We start from the raw sequence: 19625 nt of genomic DNA, 5'->3' as shown, positions 1-19625 counted from the left end.
AAACTAAAAATTCAGATGTATAAATATAAAAAATTATTAAATACCTAATATAATTTTGTCCTTAATTATTCATGCATTGCTATGACTAATAATAATTTTTGCATAAGAAGCAAGACAATTTAGCATTATGTATTTCATTAGATCATCACATCGTTTATTTCAAGCTCCAGTCATATCAGTTGTTTCATTTACTGAGTTTAATTTGATAAACTTATTTTAAATGAAACATAGTAGAAATCAGTTTCTTAGGAAAATAAGAAAAGGAGGGATGCCATTTTGGGGATGATAGCTCCTAAATCTGATGTGATTATATCAAGTTCTGTGCTAAATAATTAGCATTTTTTTTTTTTTAATGGAAGCATTTTTGCCCCTCTTATCTTTATTCCTGGACCACAAATTAAAACTCTGAGTTTTTATATTTAGCAACACTGTAGGGAGGACTGTCCTTGCTTCCTTCTCTACAGTTCCCATTGGAGATGCACATGAGTAGCTAAGAGAGAGATAAACACAGGCCCTAAAATGCTCCTAAGTGGCGGATGATGCCTCAGACTTGAACATTCATAGCTAAGTTGAATTCTACCTGTGTACCTCTAAGATTCTTGTCAATCTGAAAGTGGGCCAAAGGCAATAATAAAACCATTAATGACAAAGAGGGGAATGAGAATGAAAAAGTGAAGTCAGTTGAATTATCTAGGCAGATCCAGATGATGTGAGCTATGCAGCCTACCAAGCTGACACATGGCACCTCACCTTTATCTCATGTGGCCGTCTGCATTAATACAACTGAATGAATAAGTCTTTATTTTATACTTCACTTTAAATGTGTGGATACACTTAGATTTCTTTGGATTCAAGATATGAAAGCTGAAATCAAGTTATTATTTATTTCCCTCCTTTTCCAAACATTTTGCCTACCAGCCAGATTAAAAAGCTTTTTCTACTGTGTATACACAAAGCACATGTTAAAATGCATTTTTTTTTTTTTTTTTTTTTTTTACCTACAACACCCAATTTAGCCCATGAGCAGAACACTGGCTACCTACACCTATTTCTTGAATTCTTTTCACATCAATCTGTAGGTCTAACACTTTTTTCTTCCAAACCTTTCTCACCTCTATCACTTCTCCATTTTCATGATCGCCACCCTAGTTCTGACATCTGTTAGTACATACTTGTACCATTTTCAGAGTCTTCCAATTTCCTCCTTCCTTTCATTCATATAAGATGAATTAATCTCCAACTCTCATTTAAAATTATTTAATGGCTTCCCACTGATTATCAAACATTTTCCTTACCTCGATGTTCAAATCACTTCTCAATCTGCATTTCTAGTTTTAACTTCCCTAGCCACCTAGCCTTCATGCCAATCCAACTAATGTAATTACCATGTGCTAATAACATTACCAGAGAATTGAGATGCCCTTTCCTTTGAAATTCCATGTCCACTACTTCCCCTTCTGAAACATTCTCTCTTCTCACAAGCTGTAGTTCAAGCAGCACTTCTGTCATGGAGCCTCACTTCACCTCTCAGTTTAGCCTCCAAAAGAGAGATGAGTGTTTCCTCTTTTGAATTCAAAAATCAGAATTCCAGCACTGGACAGGACTATAGAGATACTTTACTACTGCATTCTCATTTGGCAAATGAGAAGAATGAGCTAAGCTAGGTTAAGCTCAGAATGTAGACTAGAAATGGCATCTAGTGCTTCTTCTACTCGACCTCACTAATTTTCCTTAGAGTCACTCGCACTTATCCGGTACCCAGATTGCTCTGTGTTAGAGTTAATGAATGGCATTCCCGTAATCTTGACAGATGGTAGGCTTTTTTTTTTTTTAATTTAAGATGAAAAAATATATTTGTGAATTCTCCAAGCCTTTGAGTGCCTTGAATACAGGAATATAGCAGGTGCTTTGAATACAGGACTACAAAAATGGTGATTGAATGAATGAATGAAGTAAAGGTTAGCTTAGCATTTATTGATCAAAACATAATTTTTAAATGCTATTTCTGGATATGGGATGAGAATAAAGAGCTGAACACAAAATAATTTGGGGTTAGCTAATAAGTCTGAGGGGTTTCTTTTGAAACTGGGGATTGGATTTGCACTAAAATTAACTCTATGTAATTCATGATATAAGCAGCAGTGCCTTTCAAGGTACATTTACAATGGCTGGCATACATTTGGCCCAGAGAAAACGTTTATTTTTATGAAGATAAAAGGATTTACTATACAAAGGTCCATTCATATTTAAAATCTCATTAAATTAGGCAATGAAAGATGAGAGAAAGGACTGTCTTTTCCCAAGAGCCCCAAGCCCTTCCTTGGTTCAGCACAGAGGGAGGGGTATTAACTCCTTTCTGGCTCTAGGGAACTGCAGTAATTGGTTCCCAGGTGGTGAAGGCACTAGACAGAACTGGACTAAACAAGTTGGAAAGAACAAATTGAAGTTTCAGGCTGCATAAAAGGAGGTTCTAAGAAAGGAACTATCTTAATGAATTAATACTAGAGGTTGCTTCTCACAAATGCTTTGCAAAACATCATCAAAATAGAATTTCTGTATTCTAGCACACAACTCACTCCTGCAGAAACTCTTTCTGTCTCTGGTTCATTATCTGCTTTTTAAGTAAATCAACATGAAATGAGGGATTGACAATTAAATATGCAAATTAATGTTGGGAATTTTGATACATGCAGAAATGTCCTCTTGTCTGAATTAATTGTCTTTGAACTTCAAATCAATACTACTCATGGATTGCAATGTTTCTTTAATCAAAATACTGAAAAACTATGTGAATAAAAATCAAAAGTAGGCAAAGTAGAAATCACACATTTTAAAGTATGAAGAAGAGTAATAGAATCTTTTTAAAATCTAATGTCTGCATTTGTGTTGTGGGATTTAATTATGGTAATTATTTTTGAAAGATATGATACATTAATTATCCAAACAAAAATTCCAACTTTTTCTCTCCCTCAAAAATAAAAACTGTCCTCCTTGCACATTATTCCCAAACTTTATGAATAAACAAAATGTAGATTCATTTTTATTTATGTTTTCACTATGATATTTTCTAAGATACTAAAAGGTTAGTTGGGAGTGACGTAGTCTACGAAGTAAGTTTATGCATTAAATTCTATCTTAATACACATAATAAGATGTTTTATTTCTAGGTGGGTGTTCTAGTCTGTATAATTCAAATAAGTGGGTCCTTTCATATTTACTTTATTTAAAACACAAATCACATGTGCTTACTCAACTCTATCTTAATATATTTTTGCTTTGTTATGTTTGAAAAATAACCCCTATAAACTTACACTTAATAAAGCATGAGAATGATCACACAATCAATACCAGTTTTATGAAACCTGGAATACTGCACCCTAGCATCTGCTCACACACGTCAACAGGCAAGGAAGCCACTGCCGGTATCTTGATGTCAATTTTCAGGCCCCGGACCAAAGTAGAAAATAGCAAGTGTTCTTTTAAATGCCTCAAACAGCATCATCATCTTGATAAGTTAAAAGCTTCACGCAACCATTCTAAACGAGGGTCCCCCACCCTCACCAATCAGATAATCTCCCCATAAATGGATAACTCAGTATACACATATCTAAATCATATTGAGTGAAACTTAATAAAGATATCAGCAGTTGAGGTTCAAATCCACAGAGCGTAAATTCACAAAAGGTATTTTTCTCAAAAGAAAATTTAAGACAATTGAAAATAGGGGATTAGAATGTAAATACTGTATTTTCCTTACTGTGGTGTGATAGTACCCTTCCCGAGCCCTCCCTCATCCCACTAACACAAAGTCACAGTGAAAGGATGAAAGGAAGCAAAAGGGGTAATACAGTACCCATAATAAAGGGCTGAGGGGCGGAACCAGCGCTCCACCCCATCCAAGTTGGAGCAAGATTATCCTATATAAAATAGAAATATATAGTTTATTATTAGTTAGAAATCTGATATGACAGAACATTTGGTGTTACTTTTTGTATATGATGCTCTCTGTCTGTTTACCTATCAATCAAGGCTTGAGTTCTTTTGAAAAAGAAGGTATTTAAGATTTCCTAGACAAGGAAATTAAAAATACAAAATTTATTTTACTTAAGTTATCCATGACATCAATTCACTCAGTTCAATTTTACAAGTTGAAAATTTGGACTGGAAATTTGAAATACAATACATGTTTCAAAGCTGTCAGCCAGAAATGTGCATAGAACATGCAAAACATAAAGGGCAGAGTGATGATAATTTATTTCTTACTCTCTAACTTCTTATCAAGCACTGTACAACATGCTTTTTTTGGTAATGTTGCACTAAAGCACATGCTTTGAAGAAGTGACAAAACAAAAATAAAATGAGCCTGATTTACGCTTTCACATAGCTATTGTGATTTTATGCTGCTAGGGAAAAGAATAAAATGAGAGTTTCTGAATATATTCAAAGCTAACTTCCCAATTATAATCATCATCATTATTTCCATCCTCACCATCATCCATGATTATATTGTTTACAAAGTCAAAAATTCCAAATACCAGAAACAAAGAAACAAAAATAGAATCAATAATCAGGTTATTTTGTCTCTACAATGCCAAATACATGTTGAAATCATCAGCCATTTTAGGGTTGTATATATGCTGTCATTAAGAGGCAAGGACCATATTCATAAATCTGACAATTTAAACGATTAGTTCATCTCCTATCAGCATCTATAAGGATTTTGTTTTTAAAACTCCAAGTTTCAAAAATTAGCCTCTCCTTATAATATAAAAAGCATTATTGATCAAAATTATAGATAAGGTTATTTCTGTAAAAATTAAAGGCCCACAGGGTCAATACCGTTATGGAAATAAGGTGTTAAATATGAAAATATCTGGCCATTTGACTCATGGATTTAATAAACTTCCAAAAGGTCAAATTTGAAATAATTACAACAGCTCCAAATGTTTAGCATTGTTCAGATTTCGAAAACTTTTCGAACGTATCACTTTGGTTCAGCAGAATCAATCAAATGTTTTCAAAAAAAATAAAAAAATGTTTAAGTAGAATGTATAAAAATTATATTTTTCTCCAGAACTGAAACTACCAGTCTAAAACAAAAGTGACATTTTAATTGGGAAATAAACTTAATTTTCACATATCCTGAAGAGAATTTCCAATAACATTTTAGTAAGCTTTGAGGATCTCTGTGAGAAATAAAATAAGACCGTATTATATTGTGTTAAATTGTTTCTAGTGAGGAAACATTTTTTATATATGTTAGGGAAATTGCAGAAGTCTTCAATTGAAGATTTCATAAGATAGTCTTATGTTCTTAAAAGGTGACATTTATAATAAATTTTATTTTAGAAGAACACATAAGGCTATCAACAAACTAGAAAATGCAAATGCAAGTCTACAATACAGCTTTGCTTCTATAAACATAACGAAATCTTAGGCAGCAAAAGAGCAATGATTTTTCTGTTGGAATCACACTTAGTTCAGCAGCTTTGTTTTAGTAAAAGGAAATTTGATTAAAACAAAGAAACTAAATTTTTGTGTTATACATCTTATAGATTAATGCTTCATATTTTTAAAAAGGCATGGAAAATAACAAGTCAATAATGACAAAATTTTTAACCTGTTATGAATCATAGGGAATGCTGTAATATTTCCTTAAAAGGAGTAATATAAAATTTTCTGTGACTCATATAAATGATAGTTAAGTTATGGTTAATTTATGAATCATCTATGGTAATGAGTCAAAATTATATTTTCTATTCATTATGTTATAAAAGTTTAAATTCATTTTCATGAAAAATTGTGTAGATTTATATATAATCTTTAAGGTGATACTGCTATTTATATAAATTAAGAAGATTAATGTAGTTATAAATTGAAGCTATATTAACATAACAAAAAATTTTTTAAATTCAGTTAATATTTAATATCTACCCTTGAATACATTCAAATAACGCAAACTTTGGCAATGTACAGACACAATTTTGATAATTAAAAATTTTTTTCCTTTACACTTACATTTAGGCACATGTATGATTCATATTGTTTTCAATAAAACTCATTAAGTACATCTTAGACCACCACAAATGAGAAGCACATGATGTAGAATTCACTTTAGTTGATTATTATCATCATCATTACACATAGTACTTTAATAGTGCATCTGGTTTTTTTTGTGTACAGGTTTGTAAGGAAACTCCCAAAATGGATTAGGAAATAAAGTCATTTTAATGAGCACGGCAGATAAATGATATTATATCATTTCAAGGGAGGCCTAGGTTCTCTTGCATATCACCTAGAAGTAAATATGCAACAGATAAAAGGAAAAAGTAGCAATTTGCAAGGATTTGCCATTCCTTTTGCATGCATGAGTTTTCCTTTTTTAAAATTTACTTTAATAATTTTGGCTCTATACAATACTTCAGGTTCTTTCATTTTCCTTACCCTCATCCCTTCAAAACGTGATAAGGCTCTTAGAGGTCTCAGAGCTCTTAGTGTCCTGAGAGATTTGATGGCGCCAAGTTCTGAGTAACCCAAGGCATTTGCTGTTAAACTGACCAATGAAACCTGCACACACACAAAAGTAAATAAATAGAATCATTGTCATTCAATTTGTAGTTACTATGTAATACAATAATTACAATTAAAAATAATTTATTTTATTGAAGTATAGTTATTTACAACATTGTGGTAATTACAATTTTTGTTTATAATTCCTCAGAAGATGAGTGGCTACATATTTTCAGTAAACCTTTTAAAATTTTAAGGAAATATTTTTAGTTGCATGCAAAGAAAGTAGCTTTCATGATGTTAATTAAAAACTAGTTGAATAAAAAAATTAAATGTCATGTGATTTAGTAATTACTCAGTTAGTTAGAAAACCTAAGTAAAAATTGATTTTAAAAAGGAAGAAGTCCAGGTATAGGAAAATGTCATTGATTAGTCTTCCTTTATTTTATTAAGTTGCTGCTGAATTTAGGGCTTTGCCAATGGTTAGTAATAAAATACAAAAACTGCTACTGTACCAGAAAAAGCAAGAAATATCTATCCTGTGTTGGTATTTTCAACTAATTATAATTGATACCCACAGAAATTAATGCGCTGTCATATTAATTTTGAGGTTGATTTTTTGAAGATGAATTTTTGTTGTCTTGCTAATACTTTGTGTTTTCACTTATCTAAAGTTTATTCCTATGTAAATAATGTAACTTAAAAGTAATTCCATCATGAAACTTACTCAAAATTTTTATACTAATCTAGAGCTTCTGCCATGGACTTGGCCCAAAATCGCCAGTCAATAAATGTTTACCAAATAAAGAAATAAATAAACTAACTTCATCTGCATGAAATATGCAACTAAAACTAAGAAATAAAAATTTTAGATGTGTAATTCTCTAAATAAAGACCAAAACTCTGTATCCAGAGTTAGAATTTCTTTGGTTTGAGAATAGCTGGTATTGGATAGTTCCAAATACACTGGATACTATTTTTGCAAAATTTTCTATGTTTAAGTGTATTAAGTTGGCTTATGTTTAATATGCTTTTTAGTTTACTTGAGATGTGCTATAATTCCTTTTGTCTTTTTTTAGAGTGTTATGCTGATCCTTATGAAGTAATTAAAATAGAACCGTGAAAAATAAAAGTATGATTATTGCAAAACTATAAAATTCCCTTCAGAATTATTTTCCTAAAATATTTCGGAAATGGCTATTAAAAACCAACTCGTAATAATAAATAAAATCATCATTCTTCCACTAAAAAATTCAGACATGGAATAAGCATAAAAGAGAAAAGCAAAGCTCAGGAATTTTCAAAAGGATTAAATTATATTTAGATTTAAAGCCTAGTGTGAAAAATTATGAGCAGTTGAAATATGATATAACTTCTAATGCTTGAAATCTCAAATATTAGAAACTTTCTCTTTGTGACATGCTGAAGCAATTATTCTTTTGAGGTTTCTTTCTTTTTTCTATTGAGGTATATTTGATTTACAGTATTATATTAGTTTTAGCTGTACAACATAGTAGTTCAAAATTTTTATAGATTATACTCCATTTAAAGTTATTATAAATATTGGCTATATTCCCTGTGCTGTATAATACATCCCTGTAGCTTATTTATTTCATACATAGTCGTTTGTACCTTTTAATCCCCTATCCCTATTGTGCCCCTCCCCCATTCCCTCTCCCCACTGATAACCACTAATTTGTTCTCTATATCTGTGAGTCTGTTTCTGTTTTGTTATATTGACTAGTTTGCTTTACTCTTAGATTCCACGTGTAAGTGATAACATACAGTATTTGTCTTTTCCTGTCTGATTTATTTCAGGTCCATCTGTGTTGTTGCATATGGGAAAATTTCTTTTCTATGGCTGAGTAGTATTCTATTGTGTATATATATATATATATATATATATATATATATATATATATACACACATATCTATCATATCTTCTTTACCCATTCATCTGTTGTTTTGTTTTTTTTTTACAGAAGCTGTTGTGGGTAGGAGTTAATTAATTAATTAATTAATTATTTTTGCTGTGTTGCGTCTTCGTTTCTGTGCGAGGGCCTTCTCTAGTTGTGGCAAGTGGGGTCCACTCTTCATCGCGGTGCGCAGGCCTCTCACTATCTCGGCCTCTCTTGTTGCGGAGCACAACCTCCAGACGCGCAGGCTCAGTATTTGTGGCTCACCGGCCTAGTTGCTCTGCGGCATGTGGGATCCTCCCAGACCAGGGCTCGAACCCGTGTCCCCTGCATTAGCAGGCAGATTCTCAACCACTGTGCCACCAGGGAAGCCCCTATTCATCTGTTGATGGACACTTAGGTTGCTTCCATATCTTTATATTATTATAAATAATACTGCTGTGAACATTGGGGTGCATGTACCTTTTCAAGTTAGTGTTTTCATTTTCTCCGGACATATACCCAGGAGTGGAATTTCTGGATCATATGATAATTCTATTTTTAGCTGTTTTAGAAACCTCCATACTGTTTTTCATAGTGGCTGTACCAATTTATATTCCCACCAACAGTGTACAAGGGTTCCCTTTTCTCTACATCCTCGCCAACATTTGTTATTTGTGGTCTTTTTGAAGATAGTCATTCTGAAGGGTGTGAGGTGATACCTCATTGTGGTTTTGATTTGCATTTCCCTGATGATTAGCAATGTTGAGCATATTTTCATGTGCCTATTGGCCATCTGCATTTTCTCCTTGGAACAATTTCTATTCAGTTCTGCCCATTTTTAATTTAGCTGCTTGTTTGGTTTGATGCTGAGTTGTATGAGCTGTTTGTATATGTTGGATGTGAACCCCTTATCACTCTTTTGAGGCTTTTTTCAATTCACTCGTTTCATAGTAACACTGTTAAGCTTTTCAAATAGCTCTGGGTTTGCCTTTTTTCAGAATTAAAGAGATATGATGTATATGCATGACCCTTAGTTCTAGAAATACTTTCCATAAGAAATCTGCATAGTTCTGCTGGATTATCATCTTTGGGTAATAAAACTGTTGCCTATGAAGTTTGTAATATTTCGAACACACTTTTCTAAAACTGAAATTATGCCAAACTTAAAACATATAACATGATGTTTACCTTTAACAAATCTCAAAGGCAGCCACTTGTTTTGGGTAGATGAAATATTAATCATTAGGTTTACAAACTCTGTGAAGGGCTGTTGGTACATTATGGGCTTGCTGCAAATCTACAGTTACACTGGGGAAACTCCCCATCACAGAATGAAGTAGAGTTTTTCACTACACCCCGTACATCTTACTTCCTATAATGGAGTTATAATCTATATAATCTACTCTTTAAACATATCCTTTAAAAACTTTGAGAAGATGAAAAAGAATTTTTAAAAATTGACATTAGCTTCCACCATCATCACTGTTTATTGAATGTCTTTAACTCTGTATGTACTAATATCATCATTTTACAGAGTCAAAAGCCAAGTAAGTTACTCAGTGGCACACAACCAATCAGTGGTGGGGCTGGGATTCAAGCTTGATTCTGTCTGATTCACAACGTAAGTAATTTAAACAACATACCCTATTTCACCACTCTCCCTACAAAGTTCTGATACGTTTTTCCCCAGCTTTTTATTCTAGATAACCACCACAAATCCCATCCCCCCATGCTAAATCAGTATTAAATTAGCTTATTTCTTACAAAAACTACACTATTATTCAGTGAATTAGTTTAGTGTCTACTAAGTAGCATATCCTGTCAGCATAACAGAGTGATCAAAGATTCACTATTTTAGAATTAGTTTATAGATAAAACAAATTACCTTGAATGGAAGATAAAGATAGGAGGATACTTACATCAACAATTAAGAAGTCTAGCCAACACCAGGCATTGGTGAAATATGTCTGATAGCCATATGCCACCCATTTTAGAAGCATTTCCAGAATGAAAATGTAAGTGAAAACCTTATCAGCATATTCCAACATTGTCTTGATCGTCTTTCGCTGATCAATATATATATCCTCAAATGCCTATAAAGAAAAGTTATTCATTTTAGCTTTCTGAAACTATTATACTATTACAACTATTATGAGCTATTTTTTCTGACCACATATAAATATCTTTTCCTGATTTTATATATATGACACTTCATTGGAATAGGAGGGTAGAGGAAGAGTAGCTATCGCTGTCTTTTCTTTATCTCAAAGATCTTTTAATGAATCAGGAGAAAAGTTATGCTCTCTATTGATATAACTGGAAGGAAGAAGTAAAAGCATAACTCTAATGAATTAGTTTGACTTGTTCAGGAAATAATTCTTGATGTCACATCTTGATGCTGCTACCCTAACTTGAAGTTATTTATTCCTCTTGTTTCGTATCTTTTGCTTCCTCCTGTTGGCTTTTTTAATTTTTATTTTTTGCCATAGAAAGGAGGTTGAAGAAATAAAAAGTGAAGGCTTATATTTTTCATAAAGCAGAAATTGTAATTGATCATCACATTGCCTAATTTTACTATACAGTTGAGTTCATTTGTTCCCTTTGTCCCCTTCATTTTGTTGATAGTTTATATTTCTCAGCAAAGATATGGTGTGACAAGGATGGTAAGATGAATTTACTTCTCATTTAGACTCTAATATGTATTCTTCTTCTAATATGAACCTCACTTGATATTTTATATCTAAGTATATATTCATTTAAATGGTGAAAAACTATTTCTTGTCTAAAGTGCCATGTAGATAAAATTTATTTCATCAGAGAGATATGCAGAAAAATATAGGCCTGTGTTAGAATTATACACTTTTAAGTTAAAGAAACCTAAGTAATTGCATTTCAATCAGGCAAGTTCTATCATCTTTCCATCCTTTATCTATCTATCTATCTACATCTATCTTATGGCTTAAGTAGTCTATCTGTGTCAGCATTTTCCTAAAATGCTATCTATATGCTATACTTTATATTTTTGTAAATGATTTTCATATAAATAGAAACTGATTCTGATGAACACTTTTATATAGAGAGAAACCAGTCCTTAAATAATCCCTTAGGCACGCTGCCCAATATTTATTTTTACTAATATCCATTGTTCTCTGAGTAGTATAAGAACAGTGGACCCAATTCAAAACAGACAGAGAAGTGGTTCCTAAGGACTTTTTGACTGTCCATAAAGAGATATGGTATGATAATAATATCATTCATAAACAAAATTCATCAGAACTTAGAAGTTATATATACCCAATCACAGGACTTTACTGTGGTTGCCATGCTTACTTTCTTGTTAACATATGAGTAATTAAATACTCATGTTCTTTGGTTATAATGAATAAACTAGAGGGACAAATTTGGGGGGTTACTTAATAATAAGCAAAAATTAATAAATAGCTTGTTAGAAGTATATGTATACATAATAAAAGTAAATCCAGAACTGCATAGTTATACATTGTATATAGTCTGTAAGAATGAAGTGGGGTAATTAAAGATGCACTGGAGATGGGTAGAAGGGTGGGTGGGTGGGTATATGGGTGGATGGGTGTATGTATGGATGGATATAGCGATGCACATATGTTTAAGGAAGAAGTCATAAATGGAGATAACAGTTTGGGGGCTATCAAACAGAGGTGATGGCTGATTCCACAGAAATGGATGTAGAATGAGGGTTCAGGAAAAATAATGCATTGGATAATAAAACAATGCTACTGAAAGGATTAATAAGTCATTAGTATTAGGTGATTCTAAGACTTGGCATTATAGCACGTTTGCTTAACATTCACTCACCAGAGCACCACTACTAAGGAGAATCATGAAAACAATGAAGGTCTCAAACCAGTTATGTTCAACTATTCGGAAACACGTTCTTCTCAGGTTCCACCATTGTTTTCCTCTCCCTTCCTCCACGCTAATTTGACAACATTTGAATCTTTGTACACAGCCTGCAAGTATAGTGTTCAAACAGGAGTAGGTAAATAACTTCTGCTGCTTCAATGATACCCTTTGGCGTGTCCTGGATTCATCTTCTCATTGCTACTGCCATCTCTATCTTGCTAGGATAACTCTCTAAGCCTGGAGTAGTAAGAGCACATCTATTAGCAGAGTGAAGTTGTGAAAATTATTCAGCCTCTTTAAACGGTTCCCTGGATAATACCTGTTTTTTCTGACCCAACTGCTATTGTCCAAGAAAGAACGTTGTAAAGTACAAGTACATGTTAAGTAGCTTTGCCTTGTACTATATCATGCTATTGCACTTTGTTGAAGTCACTCTAGGAAAGGACTTCAAAGTGAAATTAATAATAAGCAGAAAACGTCCCTTTTAAAGAGGATGCAGAGTAATAATATAGTTCTTACCCAACAATGCTGTTTATTACTGTTTAGGTTCTCTTGTGGTGCTCCTAGAAGAGCTTATAAAATTTTCAAGATTAATTTAGTCCACTAAAATGTGATTTGCCTAGTCCTGCTTTGATTTGGTGTTGCCTTCCCTATACTGCTTTCACTCACTCTAACAAGAATTAAATCAACAGGAACCATAATGGAAAAGAATATAAAAAAGAATGTATACATATAAAGCTGAATCACTTTGTTGTACAGCAGAAATTAACACAATATTGTAAATCAACTACACTCCAATAAAAAAATAAAATTAAAAAAATAATTAAATCAAGAGAAATTTGTGAGCACCTTTGTAATCACCATAGAGGATATTAAAAAAAAAGAAAAAGAAAAAGAGAAAAAATGTAAAAAGGTACAGAACGTGGACTTGCCCCCAGGAAACCTACAATCTGGTTTTTAAGAACAGATATAAACAAAAGAACCCTGCCTCAAGTCAAAAAAAAATCAGGTATGCTTGAAGAAAAGGGAGAAAGGAGGGGAAGGGAAAGAAGGGAAGGAAGGAAGAAAGCCAGTAAAGATATATATAACAGTTCAAATGAGAAAGAGAAGAACCCTCATAAGATAATACATGATTAGTTATCAGGTGAATTAAAGAATATCTTTATTTATAGCTGTTCAGAGGAATAAGAAGTTTTTTCCACCATGGTCGGATGAAGGTAGTTCTGAGGACTTTGAGTGATGTGTATAATTTATACAGGAAAAGAGGGAGAAAATATATATCAGGCCTATGAGGAAAAAAATCACAAAATAGAGAATATGCAAATATATTCATACTTTCAAAACTCAAATTCCCAAGAAACTCAGACCATGGGAAATACTAATCATGGAGAAAACAAAGCTCTTAGACTTATTGTCCATATTGTGCCAGGCTAAACTAGATACTGTGCAGGGATCAGGTATTGGGCAGTGCTTATTTCCTGTTTCACCCAGCAAGCATTGGAAAATAATAATTTTGTTAAAAAAATACATTTGAGCATTTGCAACTCATTTGACTTTAATAGCTAAAAATTTACTTCTAAAGTAACTTTTGTGTATGAGAATTTTGACTAGTGTTTAAGATGCCAACTTATTGGGAAATCACCATTTTATTTGAAATTTTATAAATTAGTCATTAGTTTTGATTACATTAAAATATCTTTTCTCCATGTTCATGGTCCCTTACACATAATGGGCAGATATAACCAAAACATAACATGAGATTTTAAATCTGTTGGCATATAAGAGGTAATTGAACTAGATTGACTACAAAGTTCTATTCTGAGTGGTCCATTTTGGGTGATCAACAGCTAAAAAAAACTGCACTCTATAAAGGGAAGATTAACATGAAGATCATGTTCTTTACCTTCAGTGAAACAGGCTTCAGGTTCAAGGGTTTCCTCAGGTTCCACTACAGGCTGTTCCTCGGCAGGTGCTCCAATGTCTACAGTGCTGCCTTCGGATGAGCTACTGCTTTCATTAAGTTTCTGAGCATGAGATGGACATAAAAAGTAAATCACTTTTATTTTGGTACCTAAGAAATAGCCTAGCAAGAAAGGATTAGTACAATGAACTGATTCTGGATTCTCCTTGAAATGAAGAGATTTTAAGATTAAAAAGAATGAATGAATAAGAAGGGGAAATAAGGAAATCATCTATGGTAACTCCTTTACCATAATTTGCAGTGTATGAAGTCAGACTGCTATGTTATGAAGTTACAAACGGCCATCAAAAACATGTACTAAGCAAACCACTGTCCTATGAATTAGAGAAGCCCCAGAGGGAGGGGTGGGGGAGGGAAGTTAGTGATAATCATTATCACTTTACAAATGATAAAATTAAGGTTTAGACAGGTTAAGTAACTTGTCTAATGTCATATAACCAACAAGTGAGAAAGCCAAGATTTGAGAGAATTATTGCTGGGCCCAAAGCCCATGCTCTGACTTCTGTGCAACCACCCTGTTTCTGAAATAAAAGAAACAGTGTATTCACATGCTTATAATTCTTCCATCAATTTAAAAGTGGAAATAATCCATAGAAAAACTATCAAGATGAGTCTAACAGATGAAGAGAATCTACCATTCAATCTTGAAGTGAAACACAAAAACAAAGGCACCTTGTTTATAACATAAACCAATAATGGAATTTTACATAATACATATATTCAGTGTCTTCATGAAAATTAATTCATCAGATGCAAAAAACTAACTTTTGGATATGTGTAGACACGAGTTCTATTTAATCTTTGTTTACAGTAATTATGCCAAACGAATTATATACTTGTTATAAAGCAAATGTCATAATAGTAACTTAAGCACAAGCAATAATAAAACATTTTGGTATAATATCACTTTAACTCACAGAGAAATTTTTTTTAAAATACTGTTTGAAAAGTCTTTAAATTTCTGAACAAATCCAGCTTTTGCTTATCACAGTTCTTCACACATAGTGCTAAATATCAGGCTCCATATCAAACTTTGTATCCATTACTAAATATTATTGATAACCCAGATTTCAGTTTTCAATTAGCAACTGTGAGTACTGATGTGAACCTAAAATAATATAAAATTAATTTATGTCTACTTATTGCCTCCCTAAATATCCTCCCCTGATGTGGCTTGCCTAGATGATGATAAAATAAATTGATACCTTTTTTTATGTATAGTTACTCCAGGTCTTACTGGGTCAGACTTTCTCCAGATGAGAGCTGTCGCCAATATATCCAACTTTATTCTTAAGAATATTCTTTAAAATTATCTATTCTTGTCTTATAACCCAACTTTGTAATATGTTACCAGTTACTCTACTTCTAAGCATATTTTCCCTTTAATGCATACAGTTGGGAATCAATCTACATTTTAGAAATTTTAAAAGGATATAAAAGATAATTAAATGCCCATTATTAGTACTCAGTTGGAAGATGTGCTCCTGGCAAGTTCCCAGGTATAGACAAGTGATCCTCTAGATGTTTACAAATTAATTTCCAAGCACATCTTAAGCAATGTAATTATATTCCATGATCTGCCTGGACTATGGCAGGAAAGTAGAAGTGTGCCTAGTGTCACTTAAATTCAGCATGCTCTTAATTAAAGATGTCTTTTTTTCCTTTTTTTCTATCCTAAACCTACTTTTTAAACCAAGTTCCTGATTCCAATTCTTTGCAATATCATTCTTTCAGCACCTAGACTCAAACCTCCTTGTCTTATTCATTTCAAATATTGACAGTAAAGTCATTTAATTCTACCTTTGAAATAACTCTTCTCTCAGTTTCATCTTCCAAATTCTTATGAACTCTCTATTGACTACTGTCACTTTTTTTTTTGGACAGCTATAAATAAGTTCATCCTTATTCTCGCCTCACCTAATTCTAGACCTTTGTGGAACACAAAACCTGAATTATGCTACGTGCCCAATAAATATTTGGTGACTGAATGAATACCTCTGTTTCAGATATTACTACCAAATGAAATTTCTGTCTCCAAATTAGCTTTCTAACCAAATTTCCCAAAGCTATCTTTCACAGAAGCTGTCCTTTAGTCAAGGTGAACTTCTTAATGTTCTCTGGCTTTTGCTTATAGTGGCTTTTGCCCATCATTGTGGAAGAAGAATAATTACGCTCTCATCTTCAACACTTTATCGGCACAATTCTTTCGGCACGTACTTCTTTTTATTTAGCCCACCTCCATACTAACTGACTTACCAAGCTAACGATGCTTGGCATTTTCTCTGTAGAACACAATGACTGATGCCGGTGGTGTGCTGATATTTTCTCAGGAGGTGGGTTACACTCTAGTACACCTATGCATCTCTTCTTCCACCTGGTGAGTTGTGTACTTATCAAAAATAAGTTATGTTTGTGTTCAAATCAACCTGTACTATTGTAAATTAATGTAATTACAGAATTTACTCTTGCATAATTTGATAAAATGAGTTTGAAAACAAAGTTAGTTATTGTATTCATAAAAACTAAGTTGAAATCATTGCATAAACTTAATAAAGACAAATCTCTCATACATAAACAAACACATAAAAAAACTTACTGTAAAATTAGGCGTGAATAATTATTTTTAAAAAGGGGTATCTAGGGACTTCCCTGGTGGTCTAGTGGGGGGCACAGGTTCAATCCTTGATTGGGGAGCTAAGATCCCGCATGCCATGGGCGTGGCCAAAAAATGGGGGGGGTATCTGGGATATAAATTTCTGGAAGGATGCTAAATTCAGGTTGCCTTATAAGGTTCTTTAAAATCTTTGTCCTCTTTGAAAAACCTAAACTGGACTCATAGATGATGAATTACAGGTGTGGCTCATGCTAAAGTGATGATGCAGAACCGCAAACAATGAACCCAGACTGGAACAAGAGGCCCAAAGGCACATTTTAATGTAAGTATGTAACAATTTTCAAAATGAAGCAGTTTAATGTTTGGGATTGGAAGGAGTTTGTATACATTTCAGGAATGGGACATGATTACAGGTTCGAGTTTTAAAGTTAGTATTCATATCTGGTTTAAATAACTCCCTAAAGCAACATTTTGCAAAAGAAGCCTGGTAAACCACATCCTCGTTGACCCCCTTGATAGACCCTGATTCTCACACTAGCGAGGGAAACTTGCCCCACCTTTGTCATACTGACATCAGATAAAATGACAAGTGACTGTTAGAAAGACGAAACCACAGGCAAGTAGGCTCAGGCCAGTTAATATACTCTAGATAAATTATGCTAACCAGAGAAAAAAGTTAGTGTTTTTTCTATAAGTCCATACATAATGTAAATAAATAGCATTAGTATGAAAAAGAAAAGAAAAACACACAAAATGAAACAGATACAGAAGTGACTGAACTGAAGTGTGCCTAGGCAATGCACGGGAGGCAACAAGGGTTTTGACTGATGAGCTAAATAAAGAACATTAATAAGTAAAATTAAATAATAAATGTATTAAACAAATAGATTAAAATACATAAAAAATTAACAAACTGAACTCTAGCTTATTGAGTCATTGGCATCATCTTAGGATTCTGCTGACAACACTAAAGTTTGTGTGTTTTATTGATTTTTTTTCCCTAAGAACCATGTGCTATACTAATATCATCTGCTACATTGATAATTCATTAATTTCTCTTTATTTATGTTCCCTTTGTTTTGTTGTTCCTTTTCTAATTTCTCAAACTAAGTTCTTTGTCATGTTCTTTCATCCTTTCTTGATCATCCTTGTTAGTAGTAAGACATTCAGTGACTGCTTGGTCCAATTTCATAGATTTTGGAAGAAAAAGTTCTTACTGTTTGGGAGGACATTTTAAATTTTTCAAGTGGTTATATTGTTCCTATCATTTTATTATTAATTTCTCATTTAACTGCATTGTGATTAGCTAATAACCCTATATGATATCTTCTATCTTGAATTTATTGGTATAATAGCCCTACAATGTCTGCTTGTTTGAATTTATTGAGACTTACTTTGAAATTTGTATAAATATATCAATACCATGGGCCACTGAAAATAAGAATTCTCGTACATATAATTTTTGAGATAACATACATTTATAACATTTTTGCTATTTATATTATTCAAATTATCAATGTCCTTATTTAATTTTTCTTTGATTCATCACAGACTAAAAGAATGGTATTAAAACTCTCACAACCAATATACTTTTATCAATATATTCTTATATTTCTCATTGTTGAAATCAAAGATGATGCGGTTCTGAGTTCTTTATTTGGTTGGAGTAATAACACTATTACTCAAAAAGGGAAGAATTTTTAGATGTATGGAAAGAGTCCATCTCTATATTAGCACATGAGATAAGAATTCAGATAAAATACTAAATAAATTGGATAACAGCAAAACTAAAACATTCTCAGAAAAGTACTTGTATTGATGTAAAAACCAGTAAGGACAATTAATTTTTCCTTTTTTTGTTCTTACATTGAAATTTAATTTTATTTTGAAATTCACCATTCACATAATAAAGCAATTGGTTCTCATGGTCTTTGAGATTAACAGACTATTTAAATATCCATTTTAATGTTTATTAAGCCATTAATCAACCTTTAATTTACTAATTTCCAAATGAGCTAGTTCATTTAAAAATATGTATATTTTCACATGTAACTCTCAATAGCCCAATTTCTGTAAGGACTTATATTGTCCATGTATTTTTGGCAGGCTGACAATAAGTGAGCAGAGAGAATGCGGGAACCACAGCATATCTGAAGCATCCACTTTGCCTTGTACATCAGGGCATTCAATAACCACTTAATAACTACAACCCTGATGGGAAGAGCATTTTTCCTCCTCAATGGATTTATGCAACATTTCATGCTTTTTAAAAATGTTCTGTACTATAGTAAATGATTTTGACCTTGAGGGTGAAGCAAAACAAAGGAAAGCAAATAGTACACTCCACAATATTTCTTTGAGTAAGTGATTAAATGGGTTTTGTTGTTGTTGTTCTCTGACTTGATCGTAGGATGTTTATGCTTTTATTTTAGACTTGGTTTGTTACAATGAGCTTATTTATAGGGTTTACTAGAAGTTCAATTTATAATGTGATAAAAATATGTTAAAAATAAATCTGGGGCTTCCCTGGTGGCGCAGTGGTTGAGAGTCCGCCTGCCGATGCAGGGGACACGGGTTCGTGCCCCGGTCCCAGAAGATCCCACATGCCGCGGAGTGGCTAGGCCCGTGAGCCATGGCCACTGAGCCTGCACATCCGGAGCCTGTGCTCCGCAACGGGAGAGGCCACAGTAGAGAGAGGCCCGTGTAAAAAAAAAAAAAAAAAAAAAAAAAAAAAAAGTC

General features: G+C 32.9%; 1 protein-coding gene across 6 annotated transcripts in view; it reads right to left on the bottom strand.

Moving 5' to 3' along the window:
* Window positions 1-19625, bottom strand: part of LOC114896764 (sodium channel protein type 1 subunit alpha) — a 95465-nt gene that overhangs the window by 15817 nt on the left and 60023 nt on the right. For all 6 annotated transcript variants that reach the window (XM_029225097.1, XM_029225092.1, XM_029225094.1 and 3 more), the window contains exons 17-20: window positions 14195-14315; window positions 12244-12398; window positions 10329-10502; window positions 6445-6567 (exon numbers count right to left, since the gene is read on the bottom strand). In XM_029225097.1, coding sequence (XP_029080930.1) covers window positions 6445-6567; window positions 10329-10502; window positions 12244-12398; window positions 14195-14315 — 573 coding nt within the window. The remainder of the gene's footprint in view (window positions 1-6444; window positions 6568-10328; window positions 10503-12243; window positions 12399-14194; window positions 14316-19625) is intronic.

Source organism: Monodon monoceros, unplaced genomic scaffold, assembly GCF_005190385.1.
Source record: "Monodon monoceros isolate NGI ecotype Baffin Bay Population unplaced genomic scaffold, NGI_Narwhal_1 Super_Scaffold_16, whole genome shotgun sequence".
Classification (NCBI taxonomy): Eukaryota; Metazoa; Chordata; class Mammalia; order Artiodactyla; family Monodontidae; genus Monodon; species Monodon monoceros.
The sequence above is the reverse complement of the archived record's forward strand: the minus strand, read 5'-3'. Positions and strand labels throughout refer to the sequence as shown.